The sequence below is a fragment of the Musa acuminata genome, chromosome BXJ1-3, assembly GCF_036884655.1.
Source record: "Musa acuminata AAA Group cultivar baxijiao chromosome BXJ1-3, Cavendish_Baxijiao_AAA, whole genome shotgun sequence".
NCBI lineage: Eukaryota > Viridiplantae > Streptophyta > Magnoliopsida > Zingiberales > Musaceae > Musa > Musa acuminata.
In genome coordinates, this window is record NC_088329.1 from 3,936,172 (window position 1) to 3,954,006 (window position 17,835).

The 17,835-nt window shown below is 38.6% G+C and overlaps 2 protein-coding genes and 1 long non-coding RNA gene across 4 annotated transcripts; 1 reads left to right on the forward strand and 2 right to left on the reverse strand.

Moving 5' to 3' along the window:
- Nucleotides 1–165: 165 nt before the first annotated feature.
- LOC135617520 (probable alpha,alpha-trehalose-phosphate synthase [UDP-forming] 9) lies at nt 166–5,603 on the reverse strand. Its single transcript, XM_065117850.1, has 4 exons — nt 5,447–5,603; nt 1,073–3,185; nt 706–979; nt 166–612 (listed from the first exon to the last, which is right to left on the reverse strand). Exons 2-4 carry the CDS (start codon nt 3,058–3,060, stop codon nt 292–294), a joined length of 2,583 nt encoding a protein of 860 aa, XP_064973922.1. The 5' UTR covers nt 3,061–3,185; nt 5,447–5,603; the 3' UTR covers nt 166–291.
- Nucleotides 5,604–6,326: 723 nt separating this feature from the next.
- Nucleotides 6,327–7,552, forward strand: LOC135636599 (uncharacterized). Its single transcript, XR_010495943.1, has 2 exons — nt 6,327–6,892; nt 7,063–7,552. It is a non-coding gene; the product is annotated as an uncharacterized LOC135636599 (long non-coding RNA).
- A 916-nt stretch (nt 7,553–8,468) lies between these two features.
- LOC135617532 (potassium transporter 6-like) lies at nt 8,469–16,528 on the reverse strand. Of its 2 annotated transcripts, none has more exons than XM_065117875.1 (10): nt 16,259–16,528; nt 16,063–16,166; nt 15,110–15,629; nt 14,965–15,018; nt 13,362–13,622; nt 13,230–13,282; nt 11,389–11,512; nt 11,127–11,303; nt 9,570–9,976; nt 8,469–9,435 (listed from the first exon to the last, which is right to left on the reverse strand). In XM_065117875.1, exons 2-10 carry the CDS (start codon nt 16,129–16,131, stop codon nt 8,800–8,802), a joined length of 2,301 nt encoding a protein of 766 aa, XP_064973947.1. In that variant the 5' UTR covers nt 16,132–16,166; nt 16,259–16,528; the 3' UTR covers nt 8,469–8,799. The 2 variants fall into 2 exon arrangements, with proteins under 2 accessions (XP_064973947.1, XP_064973944.1); XM_065117872.1 differs by having other exon boundaries at nt 11,033–11,287; nt 16,259–16,526.
- Nucleotides 16,529–17,835: the final 1,307 nt, after the last annotated feature.

The following is a 17,835-nucleotide window of genomic DNA, read 5'->3' on the forward strand; positions in this document are numbered from 1 at the left end:
ACATGCCATAATCTGTACAAAACAATGGCAAGAACATCCAAAACTTCAACGAATAAGACAATATTTTGCAAACTTGGAACAAAATCGCCTTTGGTGCATCTCCTTCCACTTAGAAATTTACTGTTTCTGATGCTATAAAGCTTGCTGGATGATTGGAAGAACAAATGAAGGCTGAAGAAGGCATGAATTCACATGTATGCTAAAACAGATTGAACTCAACATGTAGAGCTCATTAGGATGTACAGGTGCTATGACTAGCATATGAACAAAAAAGACAGTCAAAAATTGACCTCAACTCGAACTTTCAAATGAAACCTGATAGTGTGTGAACTTTTGATTCTGAGTTGAGACAGCAGTGATACCTCGTAATAACCTTAGAACTTCACTGGTATCTTCAACGTAGTATTTGGCCTTGCTTGGCTTTTGACCAACTGTACATGCAAAGACTTCGGGAACTGATGGAAATAGATTGCTTGAAGCAGTGTTGTTGATGCTCTCAAACATGTCCTCATCAGATCGGTCATCACCAATGCACATCACAAAGTCCGGTGGCTTCCCACGGTTGCTCAGAGTCCCAAGAAGCTTCTCCACCACCAGCCCTTTACTAACTCCCTGCACATATACAATCTTGTTGTTAGATGCCAGTAGAGCAAGAAAAAGCACCGAAGAACTACGACACGCAAATCTTCCACCATAAGTTTGCACCTGAGGTTTTACTTCAACAATATGTTGACCCCGCTTAACAACCACTGGCTCGTTTGCCAGAACACTCTCAAGATGATCCAGTAGTTCTTTAGCTTGGCAGGGACCAAAGTCATGATCTGCATATTGATGATGCCATACAATTGCACTCTCCTTTACTTCTACAAATGAACCATCTGTGGTATCAGTATATAATTGTATAACTGGTTTCGCTATCTTCATCCAATCAGAATCAGCAACAACTGAATTGGACTCCCACTCAACATCCTTTCTCCACCTATAAGGGAAAAGAAGAGAACCAAATTAATGAAACAAGGCAACAACAGAAAACACAAAATTAGGAAGTATGAGTAGCTTTTATGAATTGTACCTGATGAAATAGCCATGTTCAGCAGCAATTCCAAGGTTTTCACATGAGGAAAACCACTCACTAAGAGAATCCCTGCCTCTGCCACTGACAATAAACACAGTGTTATTTGGATCGCTGCACAGGCCATTCAGGATAGATATGGTTTCTTGGCTTGGAGTTTTGTTGACAGATGATTCAGGCATAATGGTGCCATCATAGTCCAAAAATATAGCTCTTCTGTAGGTATTCTTGTAGGATGATACAATATGATTGAATGTCAATTTCCTAAAATTAGGTGAAAGGAAAAGTACACGGAAATTTAGGCCAAATCCAAGAGCCCAGCACCTCTGACTGTAGTAGTCTTTGCATGCTCTCTTCAGATCCTGAGAAAAGCTGTGAGCCCAGTAAGCAACATGATGGGTGCTGACATAACGATAATGTTTTTCATGACGCAACTGTCTCTCTGATTCTCCCAATATAATTGATTGATGAAGAGCATCAGCCACATCCTCAACACTCCAGGGATTGACCCTAAAGGCTCCACTAAGTGATGGAGAGCAACCAACAAACTCAGATACAATAAGTGTGCTTGTGTGTGAACCGCCCACATTGACACCCCTACACTTGTCCATCTCCTCCGTTCCCTGCCTGCAAACTACATACTCATAGGAAACCAAGTTCATGCCATCCCTCACAGCATTCACAATGCAACACTCTGCTGCCACATAGTAAGCAATTCTTTCATAGAAAGGGATAGGCTTGTCAATAAGTACCACTGGATCATAGCCTGGAGTACCATAAGAATTGTTAATCCTTTCAGCTATTGATATTGCTTCTTCTCTTGCTTCCTTCACATCCTTTCCTGTGCTTCTTGCAGGGTTTACAATCTGCACAAGGACAATATTTCCTCTTAAATAGGGACTTCTCTCCAACAAAAGCTCGAAGGCAAGCAACTTCAGGCTAATGCCCTTAAATATATCCATGTCATCGACACCGAGTAGCAACTTCTTCCCCTTGAATTTTTTCTCAATCTCCTGGACCTTTGAAATTGTATGAGGATGATTCAGTACAGAATGAAGCCGGCCTATATGAACACCGACAGAGAGAATCTTGATGCTCACTATGCGTCCATAATATTCGAGTCCTATATAACCACGTTTGGATTCATAATGCAGGCCTAACATCCTGCTACAACAAGAAAGGAAGTGCCGTGCATAATCATATGTCTGGAAGCCAATTAAATCGGCATTAAGCAATGCCTTGAGTATTTCCTCTCTGACAGGCAACGTCCGATAGATTTCGGATGAGGGAAAGGGGCTGTGAAGAAAGAAACCAATTTTGATTCGATTCAGTCGTTTTCTTAGGAATGTTGGAAGAAGCATGAGGTGATAATCATGGATCCACACATAGTCATCATCTGAATTAATTACCTCCAAAACCTTGTCTGCAAATTTTTTATTTGCAGAAACATAGGCTTGAAAAAGAGAATGGTCAAAGAGATCACCCTTATGAAGACCAATAGGAAGCATATAATGGAAAAGAGGCCATAATTGCTTCTTGCAGAACCCGTGGTAATACTTCTTATAAAGATCAGGAGAAAGGAAGGTTGGCATGCACCCATATTCTTCCAATAGCTTTTGAGAAACTACTTCTTGCTCACGGACATCTATATCAGCCTTCAAACATCCAACATATATGACTTCAGTATCATAAGAAAATCCATCTTTCAGTTGTAGCAGTAGTGCATCCTCATCCCATGTGAAGCACCATTCTCCAGTCGTTTGATCTTTCATAGAGTTTAGTGGAAGGAAGTTTGCTACTATGATTTTACGATCACAGAATAGTGATGTGGTAGTACAAGAGTCTTCATCAGTGCATGCTCCTTCATCTGTGTCATTTATTATTCCTGGAGTTGTCATTACCCTAGGAAGTGATTTAATAGACATACTGAAGTCTATTAGATCGTCAGCCCCCATTTCTAAAAGGTTGGCACATGATTTTGACAACATATTTCTCAAAGCTTTCTGGCTTTTAACAAGTCAGTAAAACCACCAAGCAAGAAGCTCCCAGTTCCAATTACTATCTCGAAAGCTTACAAGTTTAAATATATATATGTGTATTACTAGATTCAAACCTGTGAAAGCAAACAGATTAGACACATAAGAGAAACCACTAAACAGAATATCAAATTTATGCAGTCGAAACAGAAATATAGACTAGATGAAAGAAGTTTGTACAGTCAGATCAAACTATGAGGTTCGACCTATCATACATCAATAATGATGGAACAATAACTCACTTAGATGGACCCCAGAAAGTAATTTAAGCAAGAGATGAAGAATGGAATAAATGCAAAAAAGATATGAAATTTAGAAATGAAAAGGGATCAGATTCGATTTGTACTAAAAAGAAATCTCATCAATTATTTCATCAACAACAAAGATTATTTGCCAAAGCAAATATGAAAGTATATATTCTCCTAAGAAGGAAAGATCTAATGATTTATATATTTTAATTTATGGAATGCAATTTTCCTTTTTTATTCTGCCTTATACGTGTAATTTCGTTTTCATCTTGTACTTGGAGGGACTAAAAAGAGGAAATGAACTGCAACTGGAGATCACAGAATGATTGAATGAATTAAAATGTTTTTCTCATCCGTAGTGATAACACCACATTTCTTTTAGATGGTAGGATTCCATCATCTATATGCACCCATGAGAAGGTACACAACCTTCATCTCCGAGTTTATCATCTTCCCTTTCTCTCTTTCTCCCAGTATCCGTCTGAAATGATATAATATATATATACATATATATATATATATATACATACATATATATATATATACATACATATATATATATATATATACATACATATATATATATATATATACATACATATATATATATATATATATTCTTCTTTTTAGTCCCCATCATGAACGTGCCCTTCATCACACTAATTCTGTCATATCCAATATAAGGAAACTATTTCCTTATGAACTTCTTATTGATAGGAACTATTTCTCCCTTACAATCCTGGTAGGAACTATTTCCCATCAACAACATGAACTTCTTATTGATGCAAACTCAAGCAATAAGATTCATCACCTAGTCATCATCATCATTTTTATTCCTATGAACTTACATGCGAAGTTTTCGCATGGAGAAACAAAATCTCAATGAAAATCAAACCAATCTAAGTAACATCAGAATCTTACAGATATTTATATTTGCACAAAATAACTCAGAAATGAAAAGAAATCTATTTTCCAGTTGACACAAGCAAAAAAAAAAACAAAGGTATGACCTGATACCTACAGCACAAACCATTTGAAGAAAGCATTGAAAGAAGTAAGACAATCACTTCAATCATATACAAATAGTCCCCAGCACCCTAGAATCAAGGGTGATGATGGCAAAGGAGTGGTGGTGTTAAAAAAGTTACTAGTTTTGTGTCATTATCTCAATCATGTCAGAAAATTCATCTATTGCTCATCTCAATCTAGCTTGACGAATGAGTGATGAGATAACCTTCTGAATAATTTTCGCATCTTAATTTTAGACGGTTTACAAATGCCATCAGTAGCTTATTATATAAGTAAGCGTTTCTGTTTCATCACATAATTCAGAAAGATTATCACATGGTTAGAGACTCAATCCACTAAAAGTAACAAAGCCTTAAAAATTAGAATTTCCTCAGTCAAAGCATTGGCATCTTTAACACATACACAAAAACAAGTTCAAATCAACAAAAAAGAAAAACAAATTTTGCCAGCAGTGACCTTGTCTTTTCTCTAATAAAGATAGTTTTCATAAGAGTGAGCCTTTGTCAAATATATGTACATTATGTTGCAGAAAACTATGCATTTAGCAGAAAGGATTTTGGAGGTAACAAAGCCAACTTTGGTTCTTACGTCCTAAACTTATCCAAGCCACCTCACTTTCTATAGACAACAAAAAGAGCTAAAACAGTCCCCGAAAACGAAATCAAACGAAGATTCCTCAAGCCCATCTTCGTAAACACAATCATAAGGAAAGATTTAATCTGATTCAAGAGAGAAAAAAAAAAAGAAGAAAAAAAGATAGATGACCGTAAAAGATTAGCCATAAAAGAAACATCCTTGTCTCCCTCAACAGTTCTCGAGATCACGACAACCCCATTCCACTCACCCACTTACCATGGATTCAAAGATGCAAGCAATAGAATCGACCGAAGAAAACCAAAAAAATCTTCACTTTATTCCGAGTCAATCAGAACAATCTCCAAAAACAAATCTTTCACTACATTGATCAAACAAGCAGCAAAAGGTCATCGAGAAGGAACCACAAAGAACTCAGCGCAAGCACCACGACCGACACAAAGAGCTCGGGATCGGGGTACACATACCTCACAACGGCGGGATCAGCGTCGTCAGAGGTCTTTCGCCGGGGAGATCGAAACAGCTCGGAGAGACCTATCTCTCTGCTTTGAGTTCTTTGTCTATATGAGAGGGGGAAACAGAGGCGAGAAGGAGACGTGGCGAAGATGGAGATAGAGATGGAGATGGGAATGGAAGTCATTTAATGTACGCTTTATTGTCTACACTACTTTGCTTTATTACTTTTTAATATTACTTTGTAACGCCGTGGTTGGATTTTTTCTTATATATATATATATATATATATATAATTTAATATATTGGGGTTGAAATCTGGAAATGCCATTTAATTTTTTAGTTGTTTTCATATCTCCACAATATATAAACAATGACAAAAATCTATTGAAGAGGAACTCGTACTATTTTTTTTTATTTTTTATAAAATATTTCAGATAAATTTCCTCAATTATTCACAGTTAAAAGATGAATCGCACACTCACATTCAAATTAGCAAGTTAACCAAAAGGTGGAAGATAGAAGGATAGATTAAACTTCCAATGACAAGTAAAAGAAAGGGGTATCATAGCATATCTAACTTTGAGATATAATATATCTGGAGATAGCATGTATGGCACGTAAAACTATCTATCTATCTATATATATATATATATATATATATCCAAAATGTGCCCCTGAGTGGATTAGATTGGATTAGGTCAAGTGGCATAACTTGCGTGCATATCCTAAGTTTATCCCCAATTAATTTAGATAGAAGACTTTAGTCGGGTTCTGAGTCAGCGATTATGATATCCTGAATTATTTAGATAGAAGACTTGGTTGGGTTCCGAGTCACAGCAACTCTCTCTCTCTCTCTCTCTCTCTCTCTCTCATGCTGAGGTTATCTTCAAACTTCATTCCCTGCTTCCCTATTCACCATCAGAACAGTTGTATCCAAACAAGTTTCCGCAGGCAGTAATCTTGTGTTTTGATCAGCTGATGAGGAGATAAAGCATCTTAAATATCGAGGTAATCATGTAGGATGGTGGATAACGAGGACGAGTTAATACTCAACAGTCGTCGTCGTCCATACAACTCTCTCTCTCTCTCTCTGTGACTCATACTTCAAGCAACAGTTGGATAAGTTCATCTTCAAACTACATCCCTTCATCCCCTCCCTATTCACCACCAGAACCGTCAAAAGTTGTAACCAAGCAAAGCTGCGCAGGCATTATTAATCTTGAGTTTTGATCAACGGACGACGTGATCAGCATGTAAGGTAATGGATAAAGCCATGTGGAAGTCAAAATCTGGAAGAAGATGGGGAAGCCTTTTGGCGTCGTCTTCTTTGGCGGAATGAGGCCACCAAGAAACAATAATGGGGATTGGATTTCCTGTGGGTCTCTCTCGAGATACGCAGCGTCCGCCCACCGCATGCACGTAAGCATCATCTCGCCTTCTCCGCCGGATATTATAAGGTTGGCCATCCACCACCAGCTCTTCGTTCTTATCGTGAACCAACCAAACTATTCTTGTTCTTATTAGTTTAGAGCTCATATGTATGACATCTTGCCTTCCAAACAAGGCTATATATATATATATATATATGTATGTTGTCACAGAAAAGCTGGTGCCTGTTGTTGTTTAGGTCTTACATGGCGTGGCTATGGTTCCCGGCGGAAGGGGAGGATGGCATTGTGGTGATTAAGGACTAGAAGAAGGGGTGTCTGCGGGACGCGAATCTGGGATCCACCCGATGGACCGGCCTGATTGACGCGTGTCCGAGACCGACGGTCGGGCGGAGGCCGGGGCGGGACCCACTTTATCCACAACGTCCGCGTTCGCCGCCGATGTCGGTCGCTGTGGCGGCGCCACGCCGTGGAAAAAATGAACCGTCCTTTGACCGCCAGCAGGTCTCCCGGATGATCACCACCGTCGATCTCATCAGATCCATGGTTAGGATCATCGAGAGCACCAGTGTGGCTCCGCTTCCAACCACTGCGTCACGACTTACGTGCGACTGCTGCTTCGTGTGTCCGCCCCGTCGGTGGTCAACTTGGTCGTGACTTAAGCCGGGAGGAAAAAGAAATTATGACTTCAAATTCTAATGAAATGCATAGAAATTTGCTTCTGATCAACTCTCTGATTTTGTTGATCTCACATCTCTGTTAATAAAGCTCCTAATGTTGTGCTACATAAGTAATTAACATTTTTAATTTACACAAACAAAATCATCTCTTCTCACATTAGTTTTTCTATAGATAAGCTACCAGCACAGAGGGAACAAGATGGGTGTTCACTAAATCTCCAAGTACCTGAAATCAAACTTAGTGGATCTCCTCATTGAAGTGGATAACTCTTCGACTCCCCTCCCTTATCCAACAGCAGCATTCCAGCTATGACTTGTGAGCATGCAAGTGAATACTATAAAGCATTGTATCATGGAATCTTATCTACTGCCAGTACTGGCATGCACCTTCTTATTCACTGTACTCCATTGTGTAAAGTGTGTGAGCGGGGGGGGGGGGGGGGGGGGGGCATCTCAGAACTCTGTGTCCCTTTCCTTCTTTGTGGGGTGGCATCTCCCAGGGTTCCAACCACTTCAAACAAGAAAAATATGGGATTTATATATTGGTGATGAAATAGGTGAACAGAAAATGATTGGCAGATTCAATAGGTAGGAGATATTTTATGATCATGTTGTCTTAACAACACTAAAATAATTAGAAAGGTTGGAGAAGTGTTGTCAGAAACAGTGTGATGGTTTGTTCCTGTAGAAAACCAGAGTCCACCACCCTTATCCCAAGCTTCAAGTTCAAACAAGTTGCAGGTCAACATATACAAGTAAAATATTAATATTAGAAGAAACTTGTTGTTTGACTGAGTCAATGAACATCCTTCAATGCATTTGACAGATTATTGAAGATTTCAAAATGAAGCTTTGACATCAAGTTGGTGGTCTCTGCTTTGCAGATTTCTATGGAGATCATTTTGAGTAAGAAAGATTCATTAGCAAGCAGCAGAAGTTTCTTTTGGGATAAGTGAAAAATCTCATTTGCTCAGAACCAAATCCACCCCTGCATGTTATTGAGGTAGTGCTTATCACAGAGTGTTTGTCATTACAGAATGAGGAGCACAAACTACTTCGATCTGCAGTTAGTGAACTTCTCTTCCAGCTCTACAGGCACTAGAATCTCCATACAAAAATTATTCTCCTATTTACATGATGGTACCTTGCAAAGGCAGAACAAAGGAAGAAATCCTGCACCTAAATGCTTGTATTCGTTTCTTTTTTGTACAAGGACACAAGATTGGAGGATGAGCTTGATCGTCCATGGTGCAGATGAAGATGACAGAGGTGAAGCTGTACAGTTGCAGTTGAAGCTCAGACATTGTAGATCATCCCGACCTCCAGCGTCGATGCATGAGGGATGCTGACTGCATACATTGGACCCCTGCAGTTCCTCCTCAGGAACTCGTATCCGAAATTGATCACAAGCCGCTTTATTAGGCTCGATCCACTCTTTGCCCTCATGTATGAATGCCCAAGGATGAATGCCATTCCTGCTTCTCTTGCTTCCATTAGCTCTTGCAACTCTTCTCTCGTGCCCTTCTCTAACTTCGGGCTCCTTGGCAAGACAAACCTTACTCTTTTCTCAGGTGGAATTGGCGAAGAGGGCATTGCCTTCGAGTTCGAAGGGCCAGGTGCTTCCACAGGTTCTACAGCTCTTTCCTCATGGAACCTGAAACCTGCACTCACCACCATCATCCTTTCATCACCGTTCTCGGTTGCCTCTACGTGACCATTCTGCTCGTGCCCTGCAGATTGTATGAACTCTGCAATGCTAGATACCAGATCCTTCTCGAACTCCAAGTCATCCTTGTGTATGTCATGGTACCCATACCTGACAATGACCCTGTAACTTCTGTATTCTTTTGGACCAACGCGACCAACAAGGAATCTTTCCTCGGCCAGGACGTGTGGCACTGGGACTGACTTTATGCAAAGGAAGACAAGAACCTGGTGCGAATGAAGTATAATGTTATGTTGATGAACAATATGAATCAATTCTATCATTTAAGTGATAAGAGAATCAACGACGCCTGTTCTATTACTGCCGATAAGCTTAGTGTGTGGAAAACCTTAATAGTTACCTGGTGAAATGCTGGTAAGTTGGTGACAAAATGTGAGAAAATGGCTGGGATTCCTGATATGAGCTCTGTATGAATAAGCCCAATGCCTCGCACACGTACAAAGCCAAGAGCAGGACCAAGGCTAAGGAGCCAGTTGATGGGGACCTTGTTCTGGACATCAAATTCGTACTTCTTACGTGTGCCATAATGCCATATGCACATGACAGTCATGAGAACGAAGGAAAGAGCAATAGGAACCCATGCTCCCTCGAGGAACTTGATTAGGGAGGCCGAGAAGAAGAGCACCTCTATGGTTCCGAAGAATACAACGAAGCATATAGCAAGAAAAATGTTCTTGTGCCAGCAAAGGACAATTACCAGGGACATCAAGCAGGTGGTTACCAGCATAACAATTATAACTGCTAAACCTGTTGCAATTGAAGAGTCAAAGATGGTGCACTAACAAAATTCATGTGCAACGATGTAAATCGTAAAGAGAGATATCCTCCGGAGAATATGAAATCATCACTTGACAGGTTGTTCACATATGAAAGGGTTATGGTATCACTATCAACATTAACAAATGAGTTATTGGATGCAAACAATTATAGAATCATGATCGAAGGCAGCAGCAGAAGCAGAAGAAAGACTGATTAACTGCAAACTAAAAGATGTTTAAAAATGAGAGAAAAAAAAAAGTTTGTATCGGAATAATAGTAGAGTGAATCACATAGTAGAAGTATAGAACCATAAATTTTTTTGCATGAAGGCCCAAAAACATATAAATACAGGTGATCCAAGACTTTGTTTATTAAAAAAATTGAAAAGAGAAAAAGCAAAAGGAACAGTCTCAAAGGTTGATGCTGGAGATGACCAATCTATATATAATAGGAAATGGCAGCATAGATTATAGAAGCCAAATTGTCTACATGATACAGTGGTGAGATCGGCACATTAAAGTTCCATTCACATGCCGATGCTTTTGTGAGCAAACTGGTTCCATGATCACCAATGGTGAGATCATTTGCCTGGGAGCTGGAGGCCCAAATCAGAAAGTTAAAACAAAGAATCTGAATGTAAAACCTAAATGACCTTGGAAAATTGAACTTAGATCTACAAAGTTCTCAATGAAATTATCAGAGAGCAAAACATGGAATTTTCTTCAAAATTGGACTGTCATATATATGTACTTCATGTTGTCTTCTTGGGGTAATTATCATTTATATAAATTGCTTGGATAAATGATAATTATTGCAAGAATATCAAACTGAATCTGATCCACAAGTTGAAGAGTCATCATGATCAACTAGGTCTATTCCCATAAATATAGGATTCTACAGGTAGAGATGACCTAAAATTCACGATAAAGAGGCAAAACCATTAGGCACCCAGACTTTAAAAAAGGGAGGCGCTTTATGTTAAATTGGTAAAAGAAATCCAAAGATCATAGAGAAATCAATGAATTATACTCTAGCACATTATACCTTGTGCATTGCCCAGGTGCTTTGTGTCTCTGAAACCAATAGTCACAGCCAAACACAATAACATCAAAATCCAGTTGATCTCTGGGATGTATACCTGACCACCTATTTTGGATGAAGTATGCACTATCTTCACCCTTGGAAAACAACCCAAGGCAGTGCACTGTTTGATAATTGAGAAAGTACCAGTTATAACTGATTGACTCCCCACCACAGCAGCAAGTATAGCTATTGCCAGAACAGGCCATCTTAATCTCTCTAACAAGAGAAAATTCTACATGTAAATACTCTGGAAATTAGGATGACTATGCTGATCAATCTATGATTGTGCAAAATTTAATATGCAGGAAAACAAATACCTGGTACAGACACATAGAACCCAATCCGATAATGATTTTGGATAACATGGTGCTGAGATAGATAAGCCGCTTGTCCCATATATGCTAGGAGCAAGGATGGGTACACCACAAAAGTAAAAGCAATCTGTAGAGAAATGAAAGTTTATTGGATAGAAAATTTTAATGTCAATAGCCCTTATAGTGCAAGCACTCTGAATAAGTTGTTTAACAAATTTAATTCAAGTCTACTGAATTCTTGAAAACTAGCCAAAAATGACAAGTGCTCCACTTCAATAACATACAAATGTGTAGAAGTAGATACCGCTGACGAGATAAATGCGGCTCTTAGCTCTTGAAAATCAGCCCTTCCATCTCTTTTACAACTCACTTCATAAAAGCAAAATTTTCTTAAGGGTAATGGAAGCGACATTGGGAATTCTATGAAAAACATCTTTCACTACATTCTTCATATATCTTCTCATTTTGGGTCGAATCTTATCATTTTAAACCAGGCAATTAGTTTTTTTGTCAATCTACATGCGTTTTTATTGTGTCTTATGAGCATTAAGAATTTATTACTGCTTTCAAGTAGATGAATCTCAGATAAAGACTAAAGTATTACGAGACCTTTAATAAATGGAATATGACCCCAATCTCTTGCTCTGGAGATCTCGATATATGGCTGCATACAGTCTTTGGGAGAACAATGATGCACAAATGCATAAATTCAGGAGATGTAAAAATTAAAATGGTTTCCTTCCATGTTTATGGTAGGACTTATATTGCAGACAAACAAATTAACTCCAATTTGTACTCTACAGAATACTAGGAACCTTAATTCTCATCGACTTTGCCAATAACTGGTCCAAAATGTCAACCATGTCTAAGCCATGTTATATAGCTGTGTCTGAAGTGAATTATCTGAAATGCCATCAAGGCTTTAACACGTGCCCTCAAAGATATTTTGACAAGGAAACCGACAAAGGTGCAATCTATATGATCTGTCTGTATTATCATTAATAACATTAATACATATTTCAGCATATAGTCCACAACAATATACACAAATTTTGTTTACTATGACTTAAAATTTGAAAACCGTGGGATGTGTTTTCTGTGCATACCATATTTCCTGTTGGATTTATGGCACTCAGTTTCCAGTGTTAAGGCTCCATTCAAACTAAGGCTAAATCAATTGTAGTACTGAAACTTTCATGTTTGTCAGGCCATCAATGAACTTCTAAACTATTTCTCACTAAGTTGGAAGTTAGAGGTTACATTATATGTCATCAAAGTATTTAATGCTCATTTACTTGTTAGAATCATCCTAAGATGACGTATTTTGAAGGATGATGTAAGCTAAAATCAAGCATTTCAGCTCACCATTATTATTATTATTTTTAAATCACCATTACTAGTAAGGGGTTTATGGTGTTTTCCTCTCAATCATTCACTGCCGTAAAATTAGCATCTACCAAACAAAAAATTCAATTCTGAACCAGACCTGGATTTCTTTTACTTGCTTAACACCACTTAAATGGGCTTTTGACCAGTAAAGAACTTAAACTTATATATCGGTCATCCTTTATTTTAGATTTTGACAGACTTGACAACCAATTGTGAATATTATACCTATTCTTTTAACCATATATCATAGATAGAATTAAATGACAAACTGTTAAAGATCTTAAATACAAACACGACAAAAATTAACAAATTTGGGAAACAATGCTTCAAAAGTAAAACAATTTTAAATAACTCAATATAGATACAACCAAGAAAAAAGATACATGCAGTGAACAAAAACATATACCACAGAAGAAGTATTTAAAAACTTGTGAGTTGCAACCTGGTGTCCTTACCTTTATTGATGACTGTGAAAAATGTCCCAGATCTGCATACATTGCTTCAGAACCTGTAAAAGAGAAAGTTGGGAATACAATTATTCAACAGTATGGAAAAATGTGCTAAGATGATCAGGAACTTCAACAAACCTGTTATGCATAAGAGAACACCACCTAAAGACATCCAACCTCCTCTTCTGGTTTTCTTCAAAAACTTGTACATGTAGTAGGGGGAAAGGGCTTGATATACATGAGGATTCCAGTAGAAAATATTATAAGCACCAATGACACTGATGCACATAAGCCAGATCACGACAATTGGTGCAAACAGGAACCCTAGTCGGTGTGTACCGTATTGTTGCAGTGCAAACAAGCAGACCAGTATGAGACATGCAACAGGAACCTCAACATCTGGAAGTTATAAATCACATTTAACAACCATCAGGTGTAAAAACTGAATAATTGAGTAAGCTGCAGAAAAGCCACAAAGTCAATTTAAAATGCAAGCAATACATTTGGAACCAACAACCACTGCATAATCACATTAGCCAGCAAACAGAAGCAACATCTACCAATCAGAGTCTCAGGTTCAATAATCGGAAAACTAAGAGGCAGCACTAAATCACATAACAAAAAGATACTAAAAGACACCACAATATTTCTCAAGCCTTTTGAAATTGGCAATTAAACATCCAAGAATACATGGCTAATTACATAGCATATCACAGACAAGAAGGATTGCTGAATTATCCTAGGAAGCCAGTTGATAGATATGGGGTCAATCTTGTTGAGCAACTAACGAACCAAATGTAAGGAAAATCTATAAAAAAATGATAATCCACATTCAATTTCATCTCGAAGTCAAAAAGAAGCTGAAAGGTTACATAAAATGTAGTCCTGATTACATAAATTTGAATTTGTTCTTCTCAACTTCTAGAACACCAGAAAAGTTGTATGCAAGAAATTTTCTAAAGCTATCTCTTCTTTGCTTCTATTCAGTTGTCCTGGAAGTTTTGACAATACACTGACTACAAAAGAAGACATAGCTTATAGACTGTTGCTAAAAGAAATAAGTAGGACAAATAGCATAGAACAGGTAGAGTTGAGGAAAAATAAGAACTGAAGATCAATGTGAAGTAAGAAGTCTCTAGTATAAGCATGACTTCAGGATAGCCAAGCCAGAGAGCAACTTGCCTTTACTTACGTTGGATGACAGTATCTCATGACTCAGATCAATAGATCACTTATACAAGCAATCTATAAACAAAAGCAAAGCTTCACTGTAGCTCATCAGTGACCTACACTGAAGTTACCTATGTAGCTTCAACATGTTCAGTAATCGATGACCTTCTTTTTTTCCTTTTTAAATGAGTCTACCTCCTTCATAATCAAGTTAGCTCAATATGTCTTAGCAAAAGGACAGATAACAATAATGATAATTGTCCACCACCCACAATTTCTAGAAGAAAATAAAGCATTGCTAAAATTGCATATTTGCAAACATTTATAATTGCAATTCAATGTGATTAGGCATCCTTGAGGAGACCAAAAGACAGAAAAAAACCAAGACAGGCAAATTTGACCCTACCAACCAGAAAGGAATTACTAAGAGAGAGAACAAAACGCAGAGATAGAAACAAAGACAGAATCATGGCAAATATCAAAAGAACCAATGCATATTACTAGGAAATCTACATCTAGACCCTTAAACAAAATAATTTAGTAATTAGCTCTCGTCGAGAAACTTCCTTACATTTGTGATGTTCCTTCGACATGGAAAGCTCAAGACCTGAGACTGCAGAGAACACTGCAACAATAAAAGAACATATTTAGGGCGAAAGAAGCACACCGAGTGGCCAAAGGAACTGCAGAAGAGCATACAGAACAAAGCAGATTACCCGAGATTGCGGGGGTGAGGACACCATCCCCAATGACCATGCATGTCCCAAGCAAAGCAAGAACCAGCAACACACGCTGCGAGATTTGGTGCTTCTCCAATAGCCTCCTCATCCACGGTGCAGTCATCGCACCACCAGTAGGGGCGGAAGGATCGCCATTGAGAAGGCCCAAGTGATCATCCTTCTTATTATAGGCCAAGAGCTCCTCATCGGCGACCTGCCCGTTTGGTATGAACCCAACGCGGGCGTGACGAACGAGGAGGGAATAGAGGGCGAACGTGCCACCCTCACCGTTATCGTCTGCTCGGAGAACTACGAGGACATACTTGAGGAGAGGGATAAGGGTGAGGGTCCAGAAAACGAAAGAGAGCACGCCATAGATCTCGTCGTTGCTCTCCGAGTGCTCGATGTCATCAGCAAAGGTGCTCTTGTACACATACAGGGGCGAAGTGCTGAGGTCGCCATAGACCACGCCAAGGCTCTGGTAAGCAAGCATCACGACTGACCTCCATGATTGTCTCTGCAGTTCAGGTGAGGTTCCCTCGTTGGAGCATCAACACTCATCAAACATCTTCAAAACCTTAGCTTTCAGATGAAATGGAGCAAATTGCAATCCCAAAACCAACAAGAGTACCTTAAAATCTAGCAAAAATTCTTAAAATGTTCATCTATCACAAAAAAAGAGAGAGACGAAAAGAAAGCACTCGGCCCAAGAAACTAATCCAAACTCCCTCCCACTTCTGATTTCAAAGATTCATCAACAAACGTCAAACACGCGGCTCTTAACAAGAAAAAAGTGCCTAAAACCCAAACAAAATCCCTCCTTGAGCTCAATCAACTCCGAAATCTGAACTCGACAAGAAGATAAATGCAAAACCAAACTCGTTCGAGATCAAAGTTCTCCGAAACACCTTCAAAATCCAAACTTTAGTAGCAAACGCTTTCCAACTCACCTTGGCAGGATTGATGTAGGATCCGCTCTCGAGATCCATTTCCGAGAGATTAAGGTTTCGCAACCCCATGCTCCTTCTCCTAAGCAGGGGAAGCAGTCGCGCCGCTGTGCAGGAAGAGGCAAGAGGATTAGCCCGCGAATATTATAGTCTAGATTCGAGAAGGTGGCAAATCATAGAGGAAGGAAGGATCATCCACCGCCGAAGACACAGAGAAGGAATCCAGCACAGACTGTGTGGGGGATATTTAGAACACCACCGAATAGCCAGAGCAGATACTCGCTCGGAGCTTCTTTTTCCTTCTCTGTGCGTTCTACCAATCCCCTTATCGACACAGAAGATTTAACTCTTGGTTCTATGTGGGGGAACCAAACAAATCACTTCTGGTGGGTTCTGAACACAAGGCAGAGAGAAAGAGAGAGAAGGGTGAAAGAAGGATAAAGAATACAGAGATAAAAAAAGCTCCCTTTTTTCACCTTTTGACAGGGCCGAAAGAGGGAGAGTGTGTGTCTGCTGTCTCTCTTCTTTGTTTATGGCAAGAAAAGTGATACGTCTGTGTCCTTTTGACTGTGAATGGGCACCTGGCTTATCAACAATTGTGTTCTGGTATCAGAGAGAAAGGAGAGACTTTGCGAGGTGATCGAGTAAAACAAGCAAGCTTTCGATTTGAGGCATGCATCCAACATGGTGATCTCTTAGTGTGATGCATCCACCACTGTGTTCTTGTTGCATTGCAATTACTTCCAGGAGGGCTGTATGCACACCTATTATGTTATTAGCAAATATGAAAATGCTACTAAGTGATAGATGGGATGAGAATTGGATCACCAAAGAACCCAACAAGAATTAATTGATAAGCTTGCCCACGTTTGAGATGTCCAACGAGAGAACAATGAAACATACATAGAATTATCATATTGGATTGTTTTGCAAAGAGTCAAACATATTAAATTATCATATTGGAAAGAAAGTTCAGAAGCCAACAAGTCTTCCCATGGGATAAAAATATTTTCAATCCTATAATTTTAAATGATCCAATTGACCAACTTGATCACATCCACAATAATAATAATTACGTTGAATGAGATTAATTTCTTCAAAAAGATTTATAATATCTGTACTATATGTGAAATAGACAATCTTTGACGATGACTAGCAATTCATGAATTGATACAGAATCTATTTCTGAAACAGAGATGAGTGATCTTTTTTGCAATGACAGTCTCGAATCCTAATTTAATTACTGGTGCTTCACATTGGAGGTATGATTTATTCTTTTAACTTTTTTTCTTCAAATAAATATTTTATCTTTCAATTATCAGATAGATTAGCTGAAAGCATAAGACATTGAATCAAGTTGAACAAGTACTTTATTTATATTACTAAACTATTATCATAGTCAAAATGGTATGGGAATCATCAAGTTAGATAAGCTACAGCTTTTCTTATTGTTGTCTACCCTTTGGCTATTTATTACCTTAATAAGAAAAATTAGAACATAAAGAAAATCATCATATTGTATCACATGGTAAACAATTAATAATTCATTTGCTCATGCAGAAAACAACAGTAAACAGAGGAAAACAATGTCCAGATCAATTACATAAAGCACTACACCATTTAGCCACAAGTCCAGGCAAACTGTCATTAAGGATGAATTATAGGTTCTAAAAGGCAATTTAATGGCAGTGTAGTAGAGAAGCTAAAGAGGCAGGTGAAGAACAGTTGAAGCTTAGTTTGGACAGTAGAACTTAATGGCACAATAACCAGCACCAG

Bases quoted from the DNA above. Each gene is read 5' to 3' on its own strand.
- LOC135617532 (XM_065117872.1), bottom strand. From the start codon at position 16,131: ATGGGGTTGCGAAACCTTAATCTCTCGGAAATGGATCTCGAGAGCGGA. The intron at 13,283-13,361 runs GTTTGTTGAAGT...TCTCTTTTACAG, and splicing joins TGTTCTCTTATGCATAACAG to GTTCTGAAGCAATGTATGCA. The intron at 11,288-11,388 runs GTATTTGTTTTC...TTCTCTTGTTAG, and splicing joins GTTCTATGTGTCTGTACCAG to AGAGATTAAGATGGCCTGTT.
- LOC135617520 (XM_065117850.1), bottom strand. From the start codon at position 3,060: ATGTTGTCAAAATCATGTGCCAACCTTTTAGAAATGGGGGCTGACGAT. The intron at 980-1,072 runs GTACAATTCATA...TTTCCCTTATAG, and splicing joins GAACATGGCTATTTCATCAG to GTGGAGAAAGGATGTTGAGT. The intron at 613-705 runs GTGCAAACTTAT...GTATATGTGCAG, and splicing joins TTGTTGAAGTAAAACCTCAG to GGAGTTAGTAAAGGGCTGGT.